Source organism: Papio anubis, chromosome 2 (assembly GCF_008728515.1).
Source record: "Papio anubis isolate 15944 chromosome 2, Panubis1.0, whole genome shotgun sequence".
NCBI classification, from domain to species: Eukaryota; Metazoa; Chordata; class Mammalia; order Primates; family Cercopithecidae; genus Papio; species Papio anubis.
In genome coordinates, this window is record NC_044977.1 from 158,928,030 (window position 1) to 158,945,893 (window position 17,864).

The following is a 17,864-nucleotide window of genomic DNA, read 5'->3' on the forward strand; positions in this document are numbered from 1 at the left end:
AACATAACACACTGAGAACACACTTTTAGCATTCATGGTAACATTAATCATACTTCCCTACTGAGTCTAATGTACTAAGGATGAACTCTGTTGCTTCTTTCTAGTAGACTTCAGTTTAAAATGAAAAACATTTTGCAAAATTATTTGTAGGCTCAGATTTAAGATGCTGAACCAACCAACATACTCAAAATTAGTATCTCTGTCAGTGAATGAGGACACAGAATGCTACAGGTGATATTTTGGGAAGATTGACCAGGCACCAAGCCTAGTTTCTGCTTTTGGCTATTAACTATAAATTACTTTTCTTACTTTAAGAACCAAAGAAGTGTTCTTTGTAGTGAGGAATTTTATTTAATTTTGAATCCTACCATGCCACAAATAAACTTTGCAAATATCTAAATGGATAAAATTTAGAACTCAAAGTATTAAATAATACAAATTTTAAAATAATTATATAAACACTGGCATAATTTAATTTCTTCAGACTGTGATCAGAGATGAGAAAAGGTGGTCAGAGATTAGAAAATGAGAAATGTATTACATATTTCTTTTCAAACACAGTAGCACTGAATATTTCCAAGGCAGTATAAGGGATGGAAATAATAAACAACCCCAAACAGGAAATCTTCCAATTTAACTGACTTCCTGACAGAAATGACAAGGGCTATTCATCCTGGTACCTTTGAAAGAGCAGACCTTTGCCTTCTTGAGGTTTTCACTAAATACAGCAATACTGTAGACTAGCCATGCTTCAATGAAAGCAACATTTTAGTACATTGTTATATGAGTGTAAATTGATAAGAATGATTTGGAAAATAATTGGATAATATGGATTAAGAGTTTTGACAATGTTTGTAAGTAATACCACTAGCCTAAGTGTAGAAACATACAGAGATACTATAATAGCAAAATATTGGAAAATGGGGTTATACTCCAATATTTTTGTTCTATATTGATTATTTTAGTTGTATAAATTAGAGATTGTTATTGTTTTATCTGGCTTTTTCTTTTTTTTTTTTTTGAGACAGTCTCATTCTGTCACCCAGGCTGGAGTGAGGTGGGGCGATCTCAGCTCACTGCAACCTCTGCTTCCTAGGTTCAAGTGTTCAAGTGATTCTCCTGCCTCAGCCTCCTGAGTAGCTGGGACTATAGCCATGTGCCACCACACTCAACTAATTTTTGTATATTTTGGTAGAGATGGGTTTGATTATGTTGGCCAGCCTTGAATTTCTGACCTCTGGCCAGAATTCTGATTCTGGCCAGCCTTGAATTTGTGGCCTACCTTGGCTTCCCCAAATGCTGGGATTATAGTTTAAAATTTTAAGTTTACCTACCTATTTATCATTTTATTTACTATTCCTTCTTGCAACTCAGATGTTTCTTCTAGGTCAAGTTCCTTTAGTGTGAATGTGCTAGTAAACCTTTCATTTATTTTTCTTTTCTTTTTTTTGTTTTGTTTTGTTTTGTTTTCCTTTTTCCTTGCTGGGGAGAGGTGTCAATGACTTTACTTATTGTTAATACCTTTATTTTGCCCTAGTTCTATAAAGATAGTTTTATTGAATATAGAATTTTGCAGTGACAGTTATTTTCTCTCAGCAATTGAAGCTATTATCCCAGTGATTTCTGGCTTCATTTGTTGCTTTGAGAAGTCAGCTGTCAATCTTAACTGTTGTTTAATTATCAGTAATCTTTCTTTTTTCCCCCTCTTCTTTCTCTTTTTCAGATTTTGAGACTGATACACTGCCTACTGTGCTAAGGAGGCAACTTCCTCTTTCTCTTTTTAAGAACTTTTCTTTCTCTTTAATGTTCTGTAATTTTACTATGCTCTGGCCTCATTGGCTTTCCAAATTTGAGGATTGCTGTCGTATCAGTTCCAAAAACTTTTAAGAGTAATTTTTCCAAATATTGCGTCTCTTCATTCTTTGTGTCTGGGACTCCAGTTAGACTTATGTTAGAACTTCTCTTTGAATTCGTTATATTCCTTTACCACTCATATTTGCCTTCTTTTGAGTTTCTGTGCATCATTCTGAGAAATTTCTTCAGATCTTTCTTCCAATTTATGACTTGTTTTTTCAGCTGTTATCTAATCTACTTTTCAACATCCACAGAGTAACTGTTTTCAGATTTTGGAGTGTGTGAGAATTGCTTAAGCTAGTAAAGGACACAGAAGTGCAGGTTCATTGAAGTAGGACACAGCTTAGGCCCCCATATTTTTACCAAGTTCCCCAGGAGATTCTTAGAGCCACCAAAATTTGGGAATCACTGCCATAGAGTTTTTAAGTTTCATTTCTATGGTTTTCCTTTCTTTAGGTTTTATTCAATTCTTTTTCAAATGTGCCTGGTCACTTTTGATAGCCCTTTGTTATGCTTTTAATTTCTTCCTTTATTCTTGAAATATGTTAAACACAAATAGTTTATGTCCTGTGACTGATCATTACTCTATTTATAGTCTTTGGGAAGTGCAATTCTGTCTGGGTGAATGATTGTTTTTGCTAACTCTTACTAATGGTGGCTTGTTTCCTTGAGTGATAAGTACCTTTTTTATTTTGAACTCATGTTCTGGAATTTTATCTGTGAAAGTTATTTAAGGCTTTGTTTAAAGCTCTTTCCTACAGATAGGATTTGTTTTCGCATCTGCCATGTGTTAGCAGGCACTGTCACCAGAAACATTGCAAACTTAAATGTTGGCTTGCAGTTTTAGAGCCCCATAAGTCTATGAATTCAGTCCCAAACTTGGGTGAAGACAGGCTTCAGTTAGAAGTGTTTATTTTGTCTATTCCAACCAGAGCTAAGACCTATATAAAGGCCTGTATTTCCGTGGTCTACTTCTGAGGGGTGGGTTTTCTGTTTATTTTTGCTTTTTAAATTTTCTTCCACTTAGGTTTTACCCATCAAGCAGCCTAGCTTTGGTGGAGGGAAGAGCTGATCTTTGATCCTCCCTCTTGCCATGTTTGAGGCATTTGACTGTGTCTGACTCCTGCCTATGTGGCCCATTAAAACCTAGGGCCTACCTAGGCTAACATAGATCAGCCTATATGCCCTGGGCAAACTTGGCTGCAATGTGTGCTCACACTTGAAAAGCAGGCTTTTTTGTTTCTGGCCTCCAAGGAATTTTCTTATTTTCCTTCCAGCACGGCTATGTATTAATAAATGTATTTAAAAACTATTTTTAATATTTTACCCAATGTTTTTAGTTGAGGGGTTTCTATGACTGTCTAGTTTGCCATATTGCTAGAAATGAAACACTCAAGTCTTGGTATAAGATTTTAGCAGCCTACTATCTAATATTGTGGCAGCATGATTTTGTGATCAGTAAACCTTTAGAATGTTTTATGCTTCTGCGTCTGGTTTAATAATAGCTGAAAAAGCATCTTCGCCTAAAAATGTTTATTTTAGATATTAGCAGTTTATTATGTTGTTTACTTTGTATTAACTTTAGCTAATGAAATTTTTTTCTTTTATTACTTTAAGGAGGTAATTGAGTTCTATGTTCAAAATGAAAATTCAGTGAACAAGTGGGGAAGACCTTTAGTGATTGATAAACTCAAGGTAAGAAAATCTTTAACGCTGGAAAATTCATATGCAAGTGTTTTTTGAGACCCTAGACCTTAGTTTGTTGTTGCTATTGTTATATATGTAGAGGAAAATTATATCAATATAACCTTTTAAAAAAGCAAGTTAATAGAGTCCATAACATACAAATTAGGCTAGGTAGTGTTCTATATATGGTAGTAATGAAGACAACCTCTTACAGCTGTTCAAAGGGAAAAATATGATTAAAACTATTCATTATTAGCCATCACTGAATTGAGACTGAAGTCAAGGCAGGTCATTTGTCCCACATAGAATTAATCTAAATTTCATGTTTTTCAAATCTTAACATCGATTCATGTAAGAAATTAAAATGCACAAAGTAGTGTATTTGGCATATTGTACTCAAATGTGGGAGATTGTAATAGTTCTGATTCAATAAGAAATTCTCAAGTAGCCAACTTAATTTTTCAGCCAAATCCAAGGAAGCTTGGAGGAAAAGACATTTTATTAGTGGTTAAACTGTTGATTTATAATGAATTAGTAAGAACTTGGTTTTGCTCACTGGAGAATACAGTAAAATAAATAACTCCATAAGTGTTTTTAAATTTCAAAGGTCATAAATACCAATATTTTAAAAAGAAATAAACTAGTGTGAGTCCTGGTAAATTATGGTCACTCTGGCGTGTTCATCACCTTGACAGGAAATGGCTAAAGCCGAGGGTCTCTGGAACTTGTTTTTGCCGGCTGTCAGCGGTCTCAGCAACGTGGACTATGCCTTGATTGCTGAAGAAACAGGAAAATGCTTTTTTGCTCCAGATGTCTTTAACTGCCAAGCACCAGGTTACTACATTAATTGAAAACAGATTTTTTCCTAATATTTTGATCAGTGTTTAAAATTTCTATCTAAGAATGTGTTTTTATACAAAGTTATTGACTTACGAATTTGGCTATAATTTTATTTTTCAGTTACTTTGATTTAAATGTAAGAAATGGATTTGAAATTTTCATTGGACTATTCTTTTGTTAAATATCATTACAATTAAGAGTATTGGTGAAAAAAATTAGCCACCAAAGGGATTGGTCATGTAAGGATCTCAGTTTCCTGATTGGGAATTGGATATTTCTATTACTAGTTGGAATGGATAGAGAGTTTCAGATCTTTTGGTTAGCCTCACTGTTCATTCACCAAATGAATAAACCATTCATTTACCAATTATTTACTGATTACCTACTATGTCCCAGGCAGTGTTCTGTGTTCTTGCAATGGTATATCAGTGAATAAAATACACAGAGATGCCTTCCTTCAAGGATCTAGTTGACATACAAAGAGACAAAAATAAATAATAATTATAATAAGTAAATTTCAAACTTATGTAATAAGTTTGAAGATGAAAAGTGCTTTGGGAAAAAACCAGCAGAATAGGGGAGCTCTGAAATTGGAAGTACAGGGAATATCGGTTACATTTTTAAATAGAATGGTCAGGATAGGCCTCATTGAGAAAATGACATTTGATAATAACTTGTATAAGGTGATTGCTTGAGTTAGCCATGCTGTTATATGGGGAAAGAGTTTTTATAGCAGAGGGAACAGAAAAGGCAAGAGTGTAATTGATGTATTCCAGTAATAACCAGAGAGGCCAGTGTGGCCAGGAAAATAATAGGCAAAGAGATCAGAGAGGTAAGGGCCTCATATTTTGAGCTTTATAGGGCAAATAAGAGGGGCTTATACCTTCATTGAAAGGATGAGCCAATGGGAATTTTGAGCAGATTAGTGATAAGTTGTAACTTCAGTTTTGAAAGGATCACCTTGACTGCTATGTTGAGAGTTGACCAAAGGAGGGTAAGAGGGAAGCAGAGAGTCCGTGGCAATAATCCCGGTGAGAGATAATGGTGGTTTAGACTGGGGTGGTAGTAGTGCAGTGGGTGATAAGTAGCAGGATTCTAAATATATTTTAAAGGCAGAGCCATGAGGATATCCTGATTGGATATGGGGTATTAATGGAAGAGTCAAGGATGCCTCCAAGGATTTTGAGGTGAACATCAAATTGAAAAGATGAAGGAAGGAGGCCAATTTTTAAAAAAGTAAAATGAAAGGAGTAAACCTGGAATGTAGTCTGTAGGAGGTATCTTAAAACCTGGATTTGCAGAAGAACCACCTAAGGAACTTTTGAAAAATCTAGATTCCCAGCCTCCATCCCTAGAGATTCTGATTCAGTATATCTAGGGTAGACCCTGGGAATATATATTTTTTTCAAATTACTCTGATTATCCTAATGCTACCAATCAAGGACTAGCACTTGATTTGTGGTAGGATGATTATGGTACAATATCCAATGGCAGGCCCATCCCTGTACAAGATATACCTCAGTATTGCCTTTTGTGTTTATATATGGCCCTGGTGCTAAAGCTCTACCAAAAACAAGTTAATGTAGGCCGCCAGAAAGAGGTATATAAGGCAATACTGGACTTCTGAGACAAAATGCAGTCTGGATTTTCCACACTGGACTTTGTCTCATTTCTTTGGCATCGTTAAAATAGTTTGTAGAGTTCTCATAATGGTTGAACTTGTCCCTGAAATGATTTTCTCTTTTCCAAACACTGATTTATCAAATTACTGCTGTACTACATTGTATTCAGATGATAAGCTACTGTAAAAGTAAAATCTATTCACAGAGCTTCTAAAGATTTCGTCTCAACTGTGTAAGGCTATTACATCATTCTACATAGGTAGCATGATTTTGTGGAAAGGGAACTGAATGCTAATTTTTGATTGCTACTCATAGTAAGAAATATATTTTATATTTTATATTGTGATCCAATTTGTAGAATATATAGGTATATGTATATGTTCAGAATGGATGGATGGATGGATGGATGAATGGATAGATGTATATCATTGAAACAGAAGTTTCACAAAACAAGAGTTTCTCTTACTACATGCAAGTGCATTTGGATGTTTTCCACTGAGTCTAATCTAATGCATTATATTTTGTTCTATTAAGTTTTTTAGAGAATGCTAGCTATATTCCATTAAGTTGATTTCATAGTGCACTAATGGATCATAATATGAAAAATAATGCTACCAAAGACTTCTTTTGCAGATGGAGCTCTGCCACTGTTTTATTATTTGACCTGTTAACTCACTTTTCACTAGATGGTCATGGATTTTTCTCTAGCATTAAAATTTCATGAGTCCATCAGTTGTACTGCCTTTATGAGATAACTAAATTGCTGAAATTTTAAAATTGGACAGAGATTTGATTTGACTAAGAAATGATGAGCAAGTCTCCTAAGCAAACAAGTTGTGTAAAACTATAAATAGAAAACTAGGCATTTTCTCTTTGTGGTGGAGATACCATGAAGGCCTTAAGCATTGTGTTTTGGGTCATTTCCAAAGCAGATGAAGAAGGCAGTATAATTGATGTTGAGTAAATACTTCAAGAGGTTTCTTAAGTATAAAAGATGAATTTCTACTTAAGTCACCCAGATCATTTCCCAAATAGTTATAAAACATATGGGAAACATACATAGTCTTCCAGTTTGCCCTTTTTCCCCCCTTCAATAAGTCATACAATATTGTGTATTGGAATGTTGAAAATAGCAACTTTAATTCTAAAGCTATTACTAGAAAATTTGGGGGCCTTTGGGCTGATATTTGTTTATATACTTTAAGTTCTGGGATACATGCGCAGAACGTGCAGGTTTGTTACATAGGTGTACATGTGCCATAGGGGTTTGCTGTCATCTACATTAGGTGTTTTTCTTAATGCTATCTCTCCCCTAGCCCCTTACCTTGCGACAGGCGCTGATATGTGATGTTCCCCTCCCTGTGTCCATGTGTTCTCATTGTTCAACTCCCACTTATGAGTGAGAACATGCAGTCTGTGGTTTTCTGTTCCTGTATTAGTTTGCTGAAAATGATGGTTTCCAGCTTCATCCATGTCCCTGCAAAGGACAGGAACTCTTCCGTTTTTTTATGGCTGCATAGTATTCCATGGTGTGTATGTGCCACATTTTCTTTATCCAGTTTATCATTGATGGGCATTTGGGTTGGTTCCAAGTCTTTGCTATTGTAAATAGTGCTGCAATAAACATACATGTGCATGTGTGTTTGTGGTAGAATGATTTATAATCCTTTGGGTATATATCCAGTAATGGGATCGCTGGGTCAAATGGTTCTAGATCTTTGAGGAATCGCCACACTGTCTTCCGTAATGGTTGAACTAATTTATACTCCCACCAACAGTGTAAAAGCTTTCCTATTTCTCCACATCCTCTCCAGCATCTATTGTTTCCTAACTTTTTGATGATCACCATTCTAATTGGTGTGAGATGGTATCTCATTGTGGTTTTGATTTGCATTTCTCTAATGACCAGTGATGATTAGCTTTTTTTCATATGTTTGTTGGCCACATAAATGTCTGCTTTGGAGAAGTGTCTGTTCATATCCTTTGCCCACTTTTTGATGGATGGGGTTTTTTGGTTTTTTCTTGTAAATTTGTCTAAGTTCTTTGTAGATTCTGGATATTAGCTCTTTGTCAGATGGATGGATTGCAAAAATTTTCTCCCGTTCTGCAGGTGGCCTTTTCACTCTGGTGATAGTTTCTTTTGCTGTGCAGAAGCTCTTTCATTTAATTAGATCCCATTGTCTATTCTGGCTTTTGTTGTCATTGCTTTTGGTATTTTAGTCATGAAGTCTCTGCCCATGCCTATGTACTGAATGGTATTGCCTAGGTTTTCTTCTAGGGTTTTTGTCGTTTTAGGTCTTACATTTAAGTTTTTAATCCATCTTGAGTTATTTTTTGTATAAGGTGTAAGGAAGGGATCCAGTTTCTGCTTTCTGCATGTGACTAGCCAGTTTTCCCAACACCATTTATTAAATAGGAAATCCTTCCCACATTGCTTGTTTTTGTCAGGTTTGTCAAAGATCAGATGGTTGTAGACGTGTGGTGTTATTTCTGAGGCCTCTGTTCTTTTCCATTGGTCTATATATCTATTTTGGTACCAAGACCATGCTGTTTTTGTTACTGTAGCCTTGTAGTATAGTTTGAAGTCAGGTAACATGATGCCTCCAGCTTTGTTCTTTTTGCTTAGGATTGTCTTGACTATATGGGCTCTTTTTTGGTTCCATATGAAATTTAAAGTAGTTTTTCTTCTAATTCTGTGAAGAAAGTCAATGGTAGCTTGATGGGGATGGCATTCAATCTATAAATTACTTTGGGCAGTGTGGCCATTTTCATGATATTGATTCTTCCTATCCATGAGCATTGGAATGTTTTTCCATTTGGTTGTGTCCTCTCATATTTCCTTGAGCAGTGGTTTGCAGTTCTCCTTGAAGAGGTCCTTCACATCCCTTATAAGTTGGATTCTTAGGTATTTTATTCTCTAACAATTGTGAATGGGAGTTCACTCAAGATTTGGCTCTCTGTTTGTCTATTATTGGTATATAGGAATGCTTGTGATTTTTGCACATTGATTTTTTATCCTGAGACTTCGATGAAGTTGCTTATCAGCTTAAGGAGATTTTGGGCTGTGACGTTGGGGTTTTCTTTTTTCTTTCTTCCTTTTTTTTTTTTTTTTTTTTTGAGACGAGTCTCGCTCTTCTCGCCCAAGCTGGAGTGTAGTGGCACAATCTTGGCTCACTGCAACCTCCACCTCCCAGGTTCAAGCAATTCTCCTGCCTCAGCCTCCTGAGTAGCTGGGATCACAGGCGCCTCCCACCATGCCCAGCTAATTTTTGTACTTTTAGTAGAGACATGGTTTTGCCATGTTGACCAGGCTGGTCTCAAGCTCCTGACCTCAGGTGATCCATCCGCCTTGGCCTCCCAAAGTGCTGGGATTACAGGTGTGATCCACTGCGCCTGGCCGATGATGGAGTTTTCTAGATATACAATCATGTCATCTGCAAACAGGGACAATTTTACTTCCTCTCTTCCTATTCAAATACTCTTTATTTCTTTCTCTTGCCTGATTGCCCTGGCCAGAACTTCCAATACTATGTTGAATAGGAATGGTGAGAGAGGGCACCCTTGTCTTGTGCCAGTTTTCAAAGGGAATGCTTCCAGCTTTTGCCCATTCAATATGATATTGGCTGTGGGTTTGTCATAAATAGCTCTTATTATTTTGAGATACGTTCTATCAATATCTAGTTTATTGAGAGTTTTTTGCATGAAGGGGTGTTGAATTTTATCAAAGGCCTTTTCTGCATCTGTTGAGACAATCATGTGGTTTTTGTCATTGGTTCTGTTTATGTGATGGATTACATTGATTGATTTGCATATGTTGAACCAGCCTTGGATCCCAGGGATGAAGCCAACTTGATTGTGGTGTATAAGCTTTTAGATGTGCTGCTGGATTCGGTTTGCCAGTATTTTATCGAGGATTTTCACATCGATGTTCATCAGGGATATTGGCCTGAAATTTTCTTTTTTTGTTGTGTCTCTGCCAGGTTTTGGTATCAGGATGATACTGGCCTCATAAAATGAGTTAAGGAGGAGTCCTTCTTTTTGTATTGTTTGGAATAGTTTCAGAAGTAATGGTACCAGCTCTTCTTTGTTCCTCTGGTAGAATTCAACTGTGAATCCGTCTGTGTCGCCCAGGCTGGAGTGCAGTGGTCGGATCTCAGCTCACTGCAAGCTCCGCCTCCCGGGTTTACGCCATTCTTCTGCCTCAGCCTCCCGAGTAGCTGGGACTATAGGCACTCCCCACCTAGCCTGGCTAGTTTTTTGTATTTTTTAGTAGAGACGGGGTTTCACCGGGTTAGCCAGGATGGTCTTGATCTCCTGACCTCGTGATCCGCCCTTCTAGGCCTCCCAAAGTGCTGGGATTACAGGCTTGAGCTACCGCTCCTGGCCGCCCTGGGGTTTTTTTGGTTGGTAGGCTATTAATTACTGCCTCAATTTCAGACGTTGTTATTGGTCTATTCAGGGATTTGACTTCTTTTTGGTTTAATCTTGGGAAGGTATATGTGTCCAGGAGTTTATTTCTTCTAGATTTTCTAGTTTATTTGCATAGAGGTATTTATAGTGTTCTCTGATGGTAGTTTGTGTTTCTGTGGGATCAGTGGTGATATCCTCTTTATTATTTTTTATTGGGTCTATTTGATTCTTCTCTTCTTTATTAGTCTGGCTAGTGGTCTATTTAGTTAATCTTTTCAAAAAACCAGCTCCCGGATTCATTTGTTTTTTGAAGGGTTTTTCTTGTCTCTATCTTCTTCAGTTCTGCTCTGATCTTAGTTATTTCTTGTCTTCTGCTAGCTTTTGAATTTGTGTGACTTGCTTCTCTAGTTATTTTAATTGTGATGTTAGCATGTCAATTTTAAATCTTTCCCGCTTTCTCCTGTGGGCATTTAGTGCTAAAAATTTCCTTCTAAATACTGCTTTAGCTGTGTCCCAGAGATTCTGGTACATTGTGTCTTTGTTCTTATCGGTTTCAAATAACTTATTTATTTCTGCCTTAATTTCATTATTTACCCAGTAGTCATTCAGGAGCAGGTTGTTCAGTTACCATATAGATGTGCGGTTTTAAGTGAGTTTCTTAATCCTGAGTTCTAGTTTGATTGCACTGTGGTCTGAGAGACTTTTTTTTATGATTTCAATTCTTTTGCATTTTCTGAGGAGTGTTTTACTTCCAATTATGTGGTCAATTTTAGAATAAGTGCAATGTGATGCTGAGAAGGATGTATATTCTCTCAATTTGGGGTGGTGAGTTCTGTAGATGACTATTAGGTTAGCTTGGTCCAGAGCTGAGTTCAAGTCCTGAATATCCTTGTTAATTTTCTGTCTCGTTGATCTGTCTAATATTGACAGTGGAGTGTTAAAGTCTCCCACTATTATTGTGTGGCAGTCTAAGTCTCTTTGTAGTCTCTAAGAACTTGCTTTATGAATCTGGGTGCTCCTGTTTTGGGTTCATATATATTTAGGATAGTTAGCTCTTCTTGTTGCATTGATCCCTTTATCATTATGTAATGCCCTTCTTTTTTTTTTTTTTTTTAATCTTTACTGGTTTAAAGTCTGTTTTATTAGAAACTAGGATTGCAACCCCTGCTTTTTTTTGTTTTGCTTTCCATTTTCTTGGTAAATCTTCCTCCATCCCTTTATTTTGAGCCTATGTGTGTCTGTGCATGTGAGATGGGGCTCCTGAATACAGCACACCAATGGGTCTTGACTGTTTATCCAATTTGCCAGTTTGTGTCTTTTAATTGGGGCATTTAACCCATTTACATTTAAGGTTAATATTGTTATATGTGAATTTGGTCCTGTCATTATGAAGCTAGCTGGTTATTTTGCTTGTTAGTTGATGCAGTTTCTTTATAGTGTCGATGGTCTTTACAATTTGGTATGTTTTTGAAGTGGCTAGTACCCATTTTTGCTTTGCATATTTAGTGCTTCCTTCAGGAGCTGTTGTAAGACAGGCCTGGTGGTGACAAAATCTCTCAGCATTTGCTTGTCTGTAAAGGATTTTATTTTTCCTTCTCTTATGAAGTTCAGTTTGGCTGGATATGAAATTCTGAGTTAAAAATTTCTTTCCTTTAAGAATGTTGAATATTGGCCGCCACTCTTTTCTGGCTTGTAGGGTTTCTGCAGAGAGATCTACTGTTAGTCTGATGGGCTTCCTTTTGTGGGTAACCTGACCTTTCTCTCTGGCTGCCCCTCACATTTTTTCTTTCATGTCAACTTTGGTGAATCTGACCTTGGTGTCTTGGGGTTGCTCTTCTTGAGGAGTATCTTTGTGGTGTTCTCTGTATTTCGTGAATTTGAATCTTGGCCTGTCTTGCTAGGTTGGGGAAGTTCTCCTGGATAATATCCTGAAGAGTGTTTTCCAACTTGGTTCCATTCTCCCCATCACTTTTAGATACACCAGTCAAACCTAGGTTTGGTCTTTTCACATCATCCCATATTTCTTGGAGGCTTTGTTCATTCCTTTTCATTCTTTTTTCTCTAATCTTGTCTTCATGCTTTATTTCATTAAGTTGATCTTCAGTCTCTAATATCCTTTCTTTCGCTTGATTGATTCAGCTATTGATACTTGTGTATACTTCACGAAGTTCTCGCACTGTTTTTCAGCTCCATCAGGTCATTTATGGTCTTCTCTAAACTGGTTATTCTAGTTAGCCAGTCGTGTAACCTTTTGTCAAGGTTCTTAGGTTCCTTGCATTGGGTTAGCACATGCTCCTTTAGCTCAGAGGAGTTTGTTATTACCCACCTTCTGAAGCCTACTTCTGTCAATTCGTCAAACTCATTCTCCATCCAGTTTTGTTCCCTTGCTGGCGAGGGGTTGTGATCCTTTGGAGGAGAAGAGGCCTTCTGGTTTTTGGAATTTTCAGCCTTTTTGCACTGGTTTTTCCTCATCTTCATGGATTTATCTACCTTTGATCTTTGATGTTGGTGACCTTCAGATGGAGTTTTTGTATAGGTATCCTTTTTGTTGTTCATGCTATTCCTTTCTGTTTGTTAGTTTTCCTTCTGAGTCAGGCCACTCTGCTGCAGGTCTGCTGGAGTTTGCTGGAGGTTCACTCCCAACCCCATTTGCCTGGATATCACCAGTCGAGGCTGCAGAACAGCAAAGATTGCTTTCTGTTCCTTCCTCTGGAAGCTTCGTCCCTGAGGGGCACCTACCACATACCAGCCGGAGCTCTCCTGTATGAAGTGTATGTCGACCCCTGTTGGGAGGTGTCTCCCCATCAGGAGGCACGGGGGTCAGGGACCCACTTGAGGAGGCAGTCTGTCCCTTAGCAGAGCTGAAGCACTGTGCTGGGAGATCCGCTGCTCTCTTCAGTGCCGGCAGGCAGGAATGTTGAAGTCTGCTGAAACTGTGCCCGCAGCCACCCTTCTTCCCCCCAGGTCCTCTGTCCCCAGGAGATAGGAGTTTCATATATAAGCCCCTGACTGGGGCTACTGCCTTTCTTTTAGAGATGGCCTGCCCGTAAAGGAGGAATCTAGAGAGCTGGTCTGATATCTTTTAATGGGGAATAATTTTTCTTTCTGGTGTAGTTTATCCACGTTTTTTGTTGTTGTTGTTGTTTTTGTTTTTTGTGGTTTTTTTTTTCCCCCAATCCATAAATGATAACTTTGTAAGCTTTTTGGAAGAAACTGATAATTTTTGGAAATTCTGAATTCAATATTTACCTTATTTGTACTATAACACGTAACAGTGAGTTTAAAACAGCCAAAGAAAACAAACAATGAGCTTCATGAATTATAACTCAGGACTTATTTTCTCCCTCAGTCAAAAAGAATGTTCAGCTGTGTTAATCTAGAAGGAATTTTGTTAATGTTGATATAATGTTGGCTCTGTTAGGAGTCCCTGAACAGAGTGCAGACATCTTGAGAGATTTAACTTACACAACTCAATTTTCATAAGCATTTCAGTAACTGTCCTTAAAGTCATTGTAAATGTTGATATGAAAATTGTTTTCTCAAAATCTTCTGAATAATCAACACTCAAGGAAAAGATTTTAGACAGTATTTTAAGAAATTTGACAGGAATGGAAAATCAGAGGAAGCCATCTAGAAAATTTTACTCCATGGCAGACATGAAGAATTCTTTGTTAGCCAAGGGCGATACTACAGTGCATCATGTACTATAAACAATAAACCCTCCAAGGGTCAGAGAGGGTCTTTGAAGTTCTCTACTGCCATTTTCTTTCCAGGGCGGGGATTCTGTCTTTATCATCCTTGAGAATTATCAAGTATTTTCTAGGTAGTATGGGGTACATAAAAGTAAGAGCAATGTTAGAGGTAAATAGAAATAATTGTTATGTGAGTTCAGAGGAAGGAGGTGTTACTGACTGGGTAATCAGAGATTCTTTGCAGAGGAGGTGGCTCATAAGCAGGAGTTTACTTGTGAAGGACAGGGAGAATTTCACTAGAGAAAAAGCCTGACCCAAGCAAATATGTGGAAATTAGAAAGCATAGGGTGTGTTTGAAGAACAGCAGATAGAATTAAGGGCTGGAGTCTCAGTAGGACATGCAATGTTAATTGTTCTCCGGGAGCATTGCAATCACTTCTAGCAGGGCATATTTGCAATACAGCAGGCAAGGTTTAGGCCAGTAAATTGTTTCCTTCAGTTCTAATTGAGTTAGACGTCATTAGTGCCATTCTTCATTGGGATGAACTGATGAAGAGTCTGTGATTCAGAAAAAGTTGAATAAATATGTACCAAATACCATGTACTTGTAAATATTTATGACATGCTGTCAGTGTAAATTATACTTACTATATGTTTCAAAACATTTTTGTTTGCAAACATTTGCTTTAAAAAGATGCATTTCTGTACTCTCTATATAAAGTTGTGGATTTCATATTGATAAATTTTCAAATGCAAAACAAATACTCCTTCTTATGTATAGACACAGGGAACATGGAGGTTCTGCACCTGTATGGAAGTGAGGAACAGAAGAAACAGTGGCTTGAGCCTCTTCTTCAAGGGAACATTACCTCTTGCTTCTGTATGACAGGTAAATGCCAATCACCATTCTCTCCTTTGTAGTCAGTCATCCTGGAGTTATTATGGATGAGCTGCAGAAATATAGGATGTGGTTCTGTGTTTCAGTCAAATTTGCTGTTGGCCAAAAATATGAGTATGTTTATTTTGAGCCTGTTATTAAATTTTGGCATTTTCAAATGTTCAGAAAAATATTATCCTCTCCTTTGTTAGAATATCAGATGGTGTTCTCTAGTAGCCTCCTACAGCATTAGCAGCAGAGTAAACTTAGTTTCACAATCTTTTGATGTCATTACTAAAATTGCTATCTATGAGTATTTAAGATCTTCTTTGCTGTTATGTATGAAATATCTATTTTTGTGATAATTTTGTATTGATACTTACAAAATATTAAACTCTTCCATAAACTCAGAAAAATAGAACTTTCACCAGTACTGGACATATGGCTCAAATTATAATCCTGTGAGAAAATAAAGGAACATATTAATAAAAACAGATTTAATATCATTTGTACATAGGAAGCATTAAGAATGCTTCAGTAGAAAAAAAAAATCATTGTTTTGTGATTTAGTTTAGAATTAAACCAAATTTTGCTTGGCCATGATTTTTAAGTGCTTTCAATAATGGCCAGATTTTATTGTTTTGTATAACATTGTATACATTTATACAGTACTCCTCTTTTATCTGAAGGGGATACATTCTAAGACCCCCAGTGGGTGTCTGAAAACTGGGGATAGTCCTGAACCTTATTTAGACTATGTTTTTTCTTATACACATGTACCTATGATACAGTTTAATCTATAAATTAGGCATAGTAAGACATTAATAATAACTAATAATAAAATAGAACAATTATAACAATACTCAGAATGCCAATACATAATACACTATTTAACAATACTCAATTTAACAATACTCAATACACTATTTAAAAATTATGAATTGTTTACTTCTGGAATTTTTCATTTAATATTTTTGGAATGCAACTGGCCTCTCATAACTGAAACCTCAGCAAAGCTACAGATAACAGGGGACTACTATAATAGCAGACCTGATCTCCATTTAAATCAGTAATAGGCATTTATTGAATACCAACAGTGTGATGTATTGTCTACAAAGCACTAGGTGGGGGTTACAAAATAAGTAGAATACACAACCCTCTTTCTAAAAAAAAGAGTCTTAAGTTTTAGAAACAGAACACATGGAATATCTGAAGGACTCATTTAAAGGGGTGTCGTATTAACAAGTGCAGATTGCTATGATTGAGGGCTAGACAGTTCTGAAGTGCCATGCAGTAAAGCGGTTGTCTAAGGGTGTCCCATGGAGGACTTTCTGAAGACCTTAAGTGTTGAACAGGCTTTAAAGAATGCAAAGTATGTAAATCAGTAAAAGCATGCATGATGGAATTTGCAAGGCACATTAGAAATTGCTTAAGACGGTAAACTATATGGGAGGAATCTGTCTTGCCCATCAATATTTAGTACATTATGTCCATTGTGAGAAGTAGAAAACAATACGTTTACTACATTTGCTGATTGGAGAAAGGAGTGGGTTGTATCCTAAGTCATATATCAATGAGGAAGCCAAAAATACAATTCAAATTACTGATCCCCAATGTTCAATATACTTCATTCATTCACTCATTCTTCCAGTGCACATTTATTGAATACCTACTGTGTGTAGGTTATGGGAAAAGCTGGGTGGCATGGGGAATGATAGGACGTTGAAAAAGATAAAGATGCCTTTGTTTTTAAAGTTTCCATATCCTTATCTAAGCCTACTGATGATATCTGCCTATCTGTAAATTCAGCTCTTGTTTATTTATAGAACCTGATGTAGCTTCAAGTGATGCCACAAATATTGAATGCAGCATCCAACGAGATGAAGATAGCTATGTTATTAATGGCAAGAAATGGTGGAGCAGTGGTGAGTGTTCAGCCTAATTTTTTCATCTAACTGACTGATCCTTTGTGCCAGATGCTATGCTAGAATAATTCTATGATACATAGTGATCAGTTTCATGATCATAATTCTTTAAATTCTTCATGTGTAGGCCAGGCACGCTGTGTCACACCTGTAATCCCAGCACTTTGGGAGGCTGAGATGGGTTGATCACCTAAGGTCAGGAGTTCGAGACCAACCTGGCCAACATGGTGAACCCCTGTCTCCACTAAAAATACAAAAATTAGCCAGGTGTGGTGGCAGGCATCTGTAATCTCAGCTACTCGGGAGGGGAGGCTGAGGCAGGAGTCTCGCTTGACCCTGGGTGGTAGAAGTTGATGTGTGCTGAGATGGCACCACTGCACTTCACCCTGGGCAACAAGAGCGAAACACTGTCTCAAAAAAATGAAAAATTAATTAATTCTGCATGTGAAAGCATTTTCAAACTTAGAAATAGTGGTTGAAAGAAAAAGTAATTTTAAAGTAACATATGCTGGTTAGGTGATGTTTAAGAGCAGAAAACGTCATTTTTTGTAGTTTTAGAGATAAAATTCGTTAGTGCCTACTATTTTTGACCAATGTAATTGCTAGCAAAATTTAATTTTAGTAGGAGCATATCACATGGATTATAATAATTTACAGCAAATATTTTTTAAAAGATAAGTTGTGCATGTTATTAATATAATTTATTGTGGTATATATTTTTATTACTCAAAAATAAAGTGTTTAAATGGAAATAGGACATTTTATGCATGGGATAATATACTTTTTAGTCAATCGGCAGTGATAGACTCATATAAATGGGTGAGTTCTTTAGGAGGTTAAGAAATTGGAACCCAGATGAAAATGATAATCTGAGGATTACACCTAGACTATACATGATAAATCTAACATTTGTCATGATAACCAGTTAGTACTAAGAAAGTTGACATCATAGAGTCAG

At 36.7% G+C, this 17,864-nt stretch overlaps 1 protein-coding gene across 2 annotated transcripts in view; it reads left to right on the forward strand.

The window, feature by feature from the left end:
- The window catches only part of ACAD11 (acyl-CoA dehydrogenase family member 11), a 96,706-nt gene that overhangs the window by 33,471 nt on the left and 45,371 nt on the right, over positions 1 to 17,864 (forward strand). For both annotated transcript variants that reach the window (XM_009201710.2, XM_009201711.4), the window contains exons 10-13: positions 3,472 to 3,549; positions 4,236 to 4,374; positions 14,886 to 14,993; positions 16,808 to 16,906. In XM_009201710.2, the coding sequence (XP_009199974.1) occupies positions 3,472 to 3,549; positions 4,236 to 4,374; positions 14,886 to 14,993; positions 16,808 to 16,906 (424 nt within the window). The remainder of the gene's footprint in view (positions 1 to 3,471; positions 3,550 to 4,235; positions 4,375 to 14,885; positions 14,994 to 16,807; positions 16,907 to 17,864) is intronic.